Source organism: Crocodylus porosus, unplaced genomic scaffold (assembly GCF_001723895.1).
Source record: "Crocodylus porosus isolate Cpor-Errol unplaced genomic scaffold, CroPor_comp1, whole genome shotgun sequence".
Taxonomy (NCBI): Eukaryota; Metazoa; Chordata; order Crocodylia; family Crocodylidae; genus Crocodylus; species Crocodylus porosus.
Genome location: NW_017728950.1, coordinates 15224376 through 15235099, shown reverse-complemented (window position 1 = coordinate 15235099; position 10724 = coordinate 15224376). Strand labels below are relative to the sequence as shown.

General features: G+C 44.0%; 1 protein-coding gene across 1 annotated transcript in view; it reads right to left on the bottom strand.

The window, feature by feature from the left end:
• Nucleotides 1-7725: 7725 nt before the first annotated feature.
• LOC109323707 (zinc finger protein 474-like) overlaps nucleotides 7726-10724 on the bottom strand; it is a 44190-nt gene continuing 41191 nt past the window's right edge. The window contains exon 5 of the mRNA XM_019555402.1: nucleotides 7726-8333. Within this exon, the coding sequence (XP_019410947.1) occupies nucleotides 8182-8333 (152 nt within the window). The 3' untranslated portion in view covers nucleotides 7726-8181. The remainder of the gene's footprint in view (nucleotides 8334-10724) is intronic.

Below are 10724 nucleotides of genomic sequence, written 5' to 3'. Positions count from 1 at the left end.
GGCTGCCCCACCCAGCCTCACCCCCCAACTTGGACCCCCAGGCCCTCCCCAACAACCCCAAGCACCATCACTTAAGAAACAAAACTCAGAAAAAAGAACAGGAAAAAAAAAAAGCCTCTGCTTACCTTAGAAGCAGGGGTGGGAGGGCTCCAGGGCCTCCTGGGAGAACTCCCCCAGGCAGGACAGGACAGCAGAGGGGCAGCAGGACCTGGGCTGGGGCCACTGGGGCTGTCACCCTGCCCCGCACTGTGCAGGCAAGGCCTCAGTCAGCCAGATGGCAGCTCCAGCTGCTTGTAAAGTGCTGGGTTTTGTTTTTTAAAGTATGGGGTGGGAGGGCAGGAATTAGGGGGGTTTGGGGGGGATGAGGCTGGCTGCGGCAGAGGTCAGGGGTAGGGGCAGGGGTCAGCTGCAGCAGGGGTTGGGGGTCCCCCCCATGGTCCTCTCCCCCATCCTCCTGACCCCTTACTCACCAGCACTGGAGCCCTGGTGCTGAAACATGTAGGCTGGCCTGGCCGGCCTCATGTTTCAGCACTAGGGTGAGAGGCCAACCATAAAGACCCTCTGGCAACCAGAGCATCTCCATGGAGGACCCAGCCTCCAGTTGCCTCAGGACATGGTCTGGGACTGTGGCCAGCTCTGCTTTTTTTACACTTCTATTTTTTTAGACCCCTAGTGCATATGCCTGTTGCCCTGCCTCAAAGGGGTTTGAGACGGAGCAAGAGGCACATGCACACTCATCTGGATGCACCCAGGGAGAGTACCTTTACTTTAAAGAAACCTTTATTCAGACAAGAACCTGCACAAAAGTTCCTCAGGCCCTTCACAAATTACTTGCACAACATGCTGGAAGGAGAGTTTGGCTTTTATTGATAAGCAGAAGTCCAAAGTGTTACTTTGGTGGTCATCTCGATATCATGGGCCATGTCTAGATGAGTGTGGATGCTTGGTTTCCCAGGGACAAGTAGCAGCAGTGCACCTTGCCATGCACATTCTGGCGCATGGCAAGTTACCCCGGAGGCAGTAGGGGAGGCTGGGGCTGGCTGGGTTTCTGGGGGCCTCCTGGGGTTACAGCCACAACAATCCTGCCAGGCAGATCCTAACTGGCAGCCACAGCACAGCTCTGGGCAACTTGGCTCTGCTTGTAAGCAGTGCATGTGCACTGTGCATACACTCCATTCCCCACCCCCCATGGAGTTTTTTGACCTCTGGATATTCAGGAGTCAATAAAACCCACAGGGGAAAAAAAGAAAAAAAAAAGACCAGAGCAGCGCATGCACGGGCAGCGCACCCTTGCAGTGTGAACACCTCAGTGTGCGATATGTGTCTGCAGCACCACATACTGCATGGCCACGCTTATCTGGACGCTCTCATGGGTTGAATCCTTCACTGATTTAAGTCAAGGGCAACATTGCAACTGATGTCTGTGTTTATAGAACCATATCTGACATTGGTGAATCATAGAAAGATGTAGTTCTCAAGGATCAGGAGGTGGCATCAGAAGCATAATTTCTAGATAATGGCAAACTTACTTCAGGTCTATGTACCAACCAAACTTACACGGAAACTAATATCATTTTAGAAACATTTGGACATTTTCATTTCTATGATTTGTCAAAATATTTATGCAAATGGAACAGTGTGTTTGTAAAAAGAAAGACTAAAGGAAGTTCCAATCAGATTTAAAGGGTTTATTTAAAAATAAATGGATTTAGTAATATTTAACTAAAAAAAATATACAGTTTTTTGAACACAAAAAGACTTCAAGTAAAATAGTTTTGCAAAATGTTTATGCTTATAAAATATAATGCTTTCTACTTAAACTAACAAAAGCAATGATTGAACTTCCACATTTTATTCTTCATTATTCTTTCACCGGGGTTTTTTTTTTCTTCACACATTATCGTCCCCATTGGGCATATCTACATGTGCACTTTACTGCTCAGTAGACTTTACTATGCAGTGAAGTGTCACTGTCTACATGTACATGGCAACTGGGCTGATGTTCAGACTAATTTATAGTGCAGTCAGTCCCATCAGACATAGGTACTCTGATGGCAGAGTAAATTACTGTGCTTAAACACACATGTAAACAATGATGTCAGAATTAGTTTACTCTAGGTTCAATTGCAGTTTATTTAGTTGCATTAATTGCACATGTAGACATGCCCATTAAGAAACTGAAGCAGGTAGTTATAGAGTCACAAATCTCACAATGATCACTTCTAAAATAGGTTCTCTGCTGATTAAATATCTTCTCCATATGATACTGTACTGATTTTTGAAGTAATATATCACTCCCGGGTTGCCAAGCTAGATACAAGTTTTCTATATAAATCATTTATTTGTACTTGTAAATTTTTTTTGATCACGCCAGGTCCCCATATCCAGGTTCAGTAGGAATGTAGCCTGAGTAAGAACACGAAGACCATATACCCTACTTCAGGCTTCCCTCCCTGGAATGAAGACGTCTGGGCTAGGAACAGAATTTACACATAAACTGGTATAAGCGACTGGAAACTGGTTCAAATCTGTAAGACAACAAAAGTCCGGTGTACATAAACCAATTTCAAAATGTCCAAAGTTGGTTTAAGGTAAATCTGGATGGATGTAATATCAGACTTTACTGATTTAGGTTAAACCAGTTTATTGAACTTCTGTCCCAGCTTCCCCCCCAGATTCAAGCTGTCTGCTCCAGCTGAGTAGAAAGGCAAGCTCTAGCACCCTCCAACTTCTGGCCTGGGCTCTACTCCTTGCCCCACACAGTCAGGGCTCTTAGCCTCTCACTAAGCTCCATGCCCTTCCCCAAACTCTGGGCTCCTTGCCCCTCATTTGCTTTGGGCACTTTGCCTCACTCTGGACCCCCTTAACTCTGCCAACCTCTTTACCAGGTTACCTTCTAACCCACCAGGTTGTGGGGGCTCAGGTTATAAGGCACCCTTGCCCACCTTTAACTGGGGTGGTAACTGGCCTGGCATTTCTTGGGGGCTGTCCCACGATGAACAGCCCCACCAGGTCACCCATCCCTGGCAGGGTGCAGTTTCAAGTCATGCCTAGGACCAGGAGCCTCCAAGCCACCCTGTCAGCTCCTGTGCTTACCTCCAGGGTGTTCTAGGAACAGCTCAGCCCAACGTTGGCTCTTTGGCTGCTGAACACAGACTGCTGCCTCTCTGGCCTGTTTGAAAATGGCCACCCTCATCAGGCACCTGGCGGCTGCCTGCTCCTGCCCTTAAAGTGGCAGGCACCAAAGCTGCACTGCCACATTGACCTACTGTGCAATGACTATTTCTGACCTGAAGAAGTACTACTCTTCTTTCAGGGTGTTTGTACTTTGCATGAGAATTAGTAAAATTTTAGCTGCTGATCTTTTATAATTACTACATGGTTATATTTTAAATCCCATCAATAGCATTCTTGGGAAACTAGATGAATTTTCATTGTTTCTTCAAGAAATGCAGGAAAATGTTTTTCAGCTCTGTGGAGGTGACAGCAACATGTATGTGGTGCCAGCAGAAAAATAGGACGGATGTGAGACCAGCTATGAGCCAACTAAGAGAGTGATAAAAAAAAGTGACAAATAGCCAAGGTACAGTCAATAGTTCCAAAAGCACGGACTGTTAAAACTCTGCTTTCTTGATTCCATGTTTTCTCTTCTGGAAGAAGCAGAATAATTAATGCCGAAGAAATATGGAAAAGGCTGATCACACAGCTTAGTGTGAGGCTGGCTGGTGGTTATTAATGCAGTTCCCATTGGACACATGTCACCACAGAATTCACTGCTGTAATCAGCACTGGTGAATATCCTTGCTGATTGTCACACTAGAGAGATCCGTGACTGAGTTAATTTGGACATGGACCTATGGCCAGGTTTGAGGTAGATCGCTGAGATCAGAGAGCAGAACCTGATATGCTTCTGGCAGTGCCGTAGCTCTCAAATGGATAAACTGAGGACTTTAGTCTCCAGCACTGCTAATAAGGTATTTTTCACACGCATTTGATTTGTGCCCACTTAAACAACTACCAATTCCTCACCCATATCTTGTGGGTGCTCCCAGATTTTAGGAAACTTCTTCCTCCCCTCATTATAGCTGCCAACTGCTCTCAGGAGCTGTTCTTGCACTTACAGATCACTGGGCATGGAAATATACCCTTTTTCCTTTGGCTACATCACTCATCTCAGCTAGAGGGAAGAAAGTTGGAATAGCTTCAGTGTCATCCAGGAATTTCCCCATGGAATGAAGATCCTTAAAAGGGCAGGTCTGTTAGATTTTCACTGCAGAGGAAAAACTGAACCTTTGATTTTTGGAAATATAATAATTAGAGAAAATTATATCCTTCTCCTGGAAATGAAAGGGCTGTTGTGGAGCACTTGATTGCTTCAGAAATTATTTTTATTAAAGAATGCTGGTAACTTTTCCAATTTCAAGTGAATTGTTGTTGGGGCTATGGCCAGAGGTGTTTCCTCAATAGCTGAACAGTTGTATTTATTCCTTATGCTCATATGGCAAATTGTGAGCTTGGAAAAAAAAGTAGTTGAGGTCCATAGTTCATTTCTAAGTGCATAAAGCCATCAACTGTAATTTGCCTGAGTTTTATAAATGCAACAATAAGTGCAAATGCTTTAGGAATAGCCCCATTTGTCACACGGTACATACAAGCAGCTTCATGGCATTAAAACTGAAGGTGAAAACTTACATGAATCCGGTCTCTTTCAGAAGTTCAGGAAGTTGATATTATTGCTGAACAGCATGCATTGGATTTTGTTATACATTTCGAATAACCTCATTGGCCACTTAATAAAACACTTTAGAGGGGAAAAAAAGAAGTGTTCTCTTCTGCAACCCTGTTAAAGTGTATATTATTTGCTCTTGTTTCACCTTTTCACTGCTGTGCGTTGGCACTTACTATTCTGTAACATTCTTTGAAATACTGATTTAGAAAGAAAAACACCCCCAGACCTTCCCAAAGGAAAGTGCACCCTTGTGCATATACTGGCATTCTCAAGTGGTCACACTTGTACACAGTGTAGGGCTAGATTCTACCACCCAGGTATATTGGGCAGAACTCATGTGGCTCAGTTATTGGGTTTTGAGAGCTAAGAGATCATAAAAAAGTGAGGGCTTCTTACTCCAAGGTTAAATGCTGTGGAATCGGGCAGTATGCCTGGAGAAGGGATGGGGTCTCATGGGTTCTGGATATGAAACAGCAGATCTTGTCACACAAAGTCTGGTAACGCCTGATCCTGAAGCACTGAAGTTAAGGGGGTAAGAGTGGAGTTTTCTTATGGCATTCAACAAGCACAAGATCAAGCCACCAGTACATGTCTCCTTGTGGAGGATGGGGACAGTCACACATAATGTTATATGAACTCATTTGCTTTTCTACTAACTAGCACTTTTAGACCTGGGATTGTGTAGGCCAGGGCTACCCCACTTCAAAGTGGCTGGGAACCACATACCCTGCAGGAGCTGCATACTGTGGGAGCAGCGCTAAAAGATACCATGCTCCCCCATGAGGTTGCACACCCTGCACATGGGTGCTCAATCCCTGCTGCACTGTGTGCACAGGCAGGCAACCCTCCCATCACCCTGCTGCACTACACACGTGGCCCAGGGCTCTACCTCACTTTCAGCCCCTTTCAGGCTTCCTTGTGGCACTATGCCATAAGCGCCCCCAGCACTGCAGGCTGCACTGCACCATGTCAATCCACCCCTTTGGGGCAGGGTCATGCCTGAGAAGCCAGGAGAAGGACTGGTAGCCAGAGCAGTGGCTGGGTCAGAGCCCAGAGGCTTCATGTTAACTGCTCAGCCAGTGGGCTGTCAGTTTGACAGCCCAGGTGTTGGCCAGTTGAGTTACATCCTACTACAGGCCACAGGCTAGTTCCAGTTCTGGATTAAGAACTGAGGCTAACAAGACCTTAAAAAGAAATGCATCTAGGAAAGGAGCAAGAAGGCAAAATCCCAATCAGCATCACTGACTATTACAGGGTAGGCCCCCTCAATATTTGACACTGATTTTTCCCTGCCATCTACGTATGATATATTGGATTGTTGAGTGTTTTATGCTGAAATGAAGAGTCATTTCAGCATAAATTCTAAATTCTATCTATATCTGTCCTTAGGTTTTTATACTGTCACCCATCTTCATGGTGCCTTCCATATAAAATCAACAGCAAGGAAGCCCTAGACTTTCTGATCTACATTGTCCCAGAGGAATACATCTGGTTTGGTGGTTCATAGATTAAAACGTGACCTTTGATGTAGCAGGAGTCTGACTGGCTAATGGCTTTAAAGCACAGAACCAAGGCATTATATTGAAATTAAAAGCTGACTAGGAGCTAGGGGACAGACTTGAGCACAGGCCCACCTTGTTCGTGGCAGATTATGCCATGGAAAAGACATACAGCTAATTCCAGTACCAGCTGGGGCCAGTGCATTGTCTTCACATTCAGCTGCAGATATAGTGAATAACAGTAATGCGGCCTAGTGGTGACAAATGCCTGGATCATGTGGCCAGGTCTTCAGTCAGGAGGAAGGGACAACATTTTTTAGCAAGGCAGATGTAGAAGAAATCATATTTAGCTACTGGTGCCATTTCCTCCTGTCATCATTGTGGCTGCATTCACACAAGCATGGACTTTTGATTCCCTGGGAACAACTAGCACCGGCACACGTGCCGCTACTAATTGTCCCTGGGGAATGCCTGTGCCATGTGCCCTCTGGCATATGGCAGATTGCCCCAAATGGGGTAGGGGAGGCTGGGGGCAGCACTGGGTCAGCCCCAGCCACCTCACCTGGGGTCCTGGGAGCCTTCTGAGGCTGCAGCAGTGGCAATTCTGCCACTCAGAGCCTGGCTGGCAGCCGGAGTGTGGCTCCGACTAGCCAGGCCCCAGTTTTGAGTGGCCCGCACAGGTGAACCACTTTTTTTTTTGCACAGGTTTTTTTGACCCCTAGATATCCAGGAGTCAACCCCCCCCCCAAAAAAAACAAAAACAAAAAACCAACCCTCCATACTGCTCCATTGCAGCACAGAAAACAGTCGAATGTGTGGTATGTGGTGCTGCAGACATGTCTGCAGTGCCACATGCCACATGGCTGTGCTCATCTGGACACAACCAGTGAGGAATCAGAAAGGAGCCTGAGGCTTTGCACTAAAGTGGAAGGTGGAGAGAACATCTCAACTAGCTGTATATTCAAAGCATTCTCCTTTTCTGATCACATTCCTTTGGTCTTGCCCAAGTTTGGCTTGAGTCAGCTCTTCATCCAAGCACTGATTTCTTGTAGGTGCTCAAATAGCTTAGTATCAATGATAGTTGCATCATTTGGGAATAAGACACATAGATGTCATCAGTATATTGTTGACAAGTATGCCTCTGGCATTTTGCTCTCTCTTTGGCACAACTGCTTTCCAAGCAGTGTCATGTGGCTGTTAAGGAAAAGAGGGGATGCTGAACCTGAACCTTTCAAAAAGCAGACTTACCCATGTGTCATTTCTTTTTCTCCTTGCCAGGCCGAAAAGGCAATAGCACCATCCAGTGCCATGCAGAGGTACCTAAGTTGGCCACAAATGAGCTAGATAAAACAGGGTACAAACAGAGTATTTTATATTGGCCCAGGGCACTAATGTGCTATGCTATTTTCAGTACCTGAGCTAGCTCATTGTTAGCTGACTTGGGCACCTCTGCAAAGTCGCAATGCAGTGCTATGTTCTGGCTAACGGCCAGAAGACAACCATAGACACCCTGGCTAGTTCTGAAAAAAGGGTTGTGCCAGAGTCATGTAAAGGCTAGGGCTGCAAAACACAGTGCTGTAGAGACTCCAGGAAACACTAGAGGCCATAGACAAGCCCAGAGAGACTTCCGTAATTGGTGTTTCCAGCCCTGAAGAATAGCACAGGATCAAGAGGGGATGCAATTAATTTAAAGCCACCTTAGTACTCCTTTACGTATGCCTTTGAAGCTTTATCTCTTAGAGCACGGAAATAAAATGATATTCTACATTTCTATAATGGTGTGCTAAACATTGCTGTATTTGACCTACATTCTAGCAGCTACTATTAATCTTACATAGGAGATGTTTGGATCATGTGATTTGATAGTGCACTGGGGCTCCGTCCTCTTCTTTTTGTCTGGATTTTATTCCTCTTATGCTTTGGCTGGGACGTGTGTATCTGCGCAAGGGCATTTTACTTTGCTGGTTTCGGTTTACAAGAGCGCTGGTGGACAATCAGTCTGTCTGGCAGGAAGGTACGTCCACAAATATCACATGGAACTAACTGGCTCTGGGCACTGTTCCAGGAAGCCTCATTTAAAGCATCAAGATCATAGAAACCATGGGCTGGAAAATTAAAAAAAGAAAGTATCAGTTTTCATTCTGGAGAGCCATATCCAGCTCTTCATGGAAAATATTTTCAGGAAATACCTCCTGCCTGAGCCTTTTGGTTTTAACCAAATCATATTGCTTTTGCAAAAGGAAAGGAAAGAAATGAGAAAAAGAGGGGAGAGAGAGAGAAAGAAGGCTCTGCTTATTGTCCCAGGGGTTAAATAAAGTTAACTACAAACAGTACCATTCTGTATTGTATTAAAATGAGAAGAAAACATGGCACTATGTGTTATGCATGCATTCTTAACTAATTGTTAACATCTTTTGCATACATGTTATTATCAGTGAATTTCACTTTTTGGCCTTATTTCAAGCTCTGCATAATAAGAATCTAACCAAGGGTATGGAGAGAGTTCAGTGCAGTTCAGTTCAGTTTAGTTCAGCATGTTCCCTCTTCAGCATTTTGGACAAAGGCCCCAGTTCTCCTCCAATTGAAATCTATAAATATTTTGCTAAAAACTTGAAGAAAAGTGAGATTAAACCCCAAACCTCATATGGACAAACCCTGAAGTTCCTATTTAGGTAAAATTCCCATGGAAGTCACTGATTCTGCAATTCTCAGATAACCCCTGCCCCCACTTTACCTTCATTACCTTTGATGGGCGTTTACCTTTAGTAAGAGTGTAGCTTTAGGCTTGAAAAACCTGTTTTAAATCCTGCCATTTATACCATAAAAGCTTTATTTCCTTTCACTTTGAAATGATCTTTCAAAACTTATTTTTTAAACACATTTCAAAGCTACGTTGCCTAATGACTACATTTGAAGAATATGGAAAAAAAAGGCTTGATTTGAAACAGGAAAAATGTTGGCCTTCCCAGAACATAAATAATACATATAGCATTACATAGATAATGGCTATCATTAAATAGATTTTGTCTTCAAACTGTGAGTGTCACTGCACTTAAAAAAAGGCTCTGTGCATTTTTAAAATATTCCATGGTTTCTATCACTGGCATGATATGGATCTATTCATTAAGAGTTCATACAGTTTTAATATGTTTCATATCCAATGGGTCTCATAACCGCAATAAGCCTTAGAACTCTTAATATGTCTGTTCCTAATGTTCTTTTTGTTAGAAGAGCAGCAAAGTGGTGTTTCTTTTTTTGGCTGAGACAAATATCCCTTTCGCTTGAAGGAAATGAATGTGTTTTTTCTGTACTTTGGAAAGTTTATTGACTATAAAAAAGCGAGTAAAAAAAGGAGGCGGTTTCTTGTTACAGGCATGTGTAAACTGCACAAACAAAACACTGTGTGATCAGTGCACTGGTTCTGTCCAGTGACACTTTATATTTTTACAAAACAGCTTTATGTAAGTTATAAAAAGCTTTATGTAAGTAGATCACATTTCTGGCTTAAAATGCTGCTCGTTTCATTCACTGAAAAGCTAGCCCCTCCCCTGAGTTGTGAAGCAGAGAGGCATGCCGTACGCATTTGTGGTTTGGGGGGTCAGTGAGTATTCTCCTCGTGACTGGAGCACTTCTTAGTTCAAAAGAACAAAATGAAGATTATTTTCTGAAGACCGGGAAGCGGGGTAGCGTGTAGTTTTTGCTCAAATGTGGTATGGATTAGATTTTCACCAGCAGAGAGATAGGGCCATGCTGCCAAGTGCCTCTGGGGAAACTAGTGGCATACAACACCTCATGGGAAGTACTCAACGCCATGCCTGACTGCTTTCCCAGGTATGAAAAAATACTCATATTTATATCTGAGAGACATCTGCTGGGCCGCTCTTTCAGAGAAGAAGCTTTTCTTTCCTCTCCTCATTTCCCCCAAACAGCTAGTGGCTAAGATGACAACCAAACTTTCAACAAAACCTGGAACATCCCTTGAAACCCGGGATAACCAATCTCTTTCAGATCCAGTCCTCTTATCTTTTTCTTTCTTAGCTGTATCCCACAATAAAAAAGCTGATCAATAAAAAGAGAAATGACATGAACATGCCTTCTCAGGAAGCACATTTTCCTTTGCAGATTTAACTCATGTGCTCAATATCTGGGTTGGCCACGTGGCTGCTTTTGAACCATCAATATTTCTCCTGAATGACCACATAGTTAGCATTCATATTTGTTATTACAGAATAGGGTTAAAACTCTGGTATCTCAGAAGCAACACTGGTTATCACTGGAAATTGCTAGAGTTTAGGTTTGTATGGCTAACATTATAGAAGAAAATCTGGCTGAGTGTTTGGTCCCAAAGTTGCCTGAAGGTTATTTTGTTTTCACGGTTTCATAGTTTCATAGTTTCTAGGGTCGGAAGGGACCTGAGTAGGTCATCTAGTCCGACCCCCTGCCATGGCAGGAAAGACTACTGGGGTCAAACGACCCCAGCAAGGTGTTCATCTAAC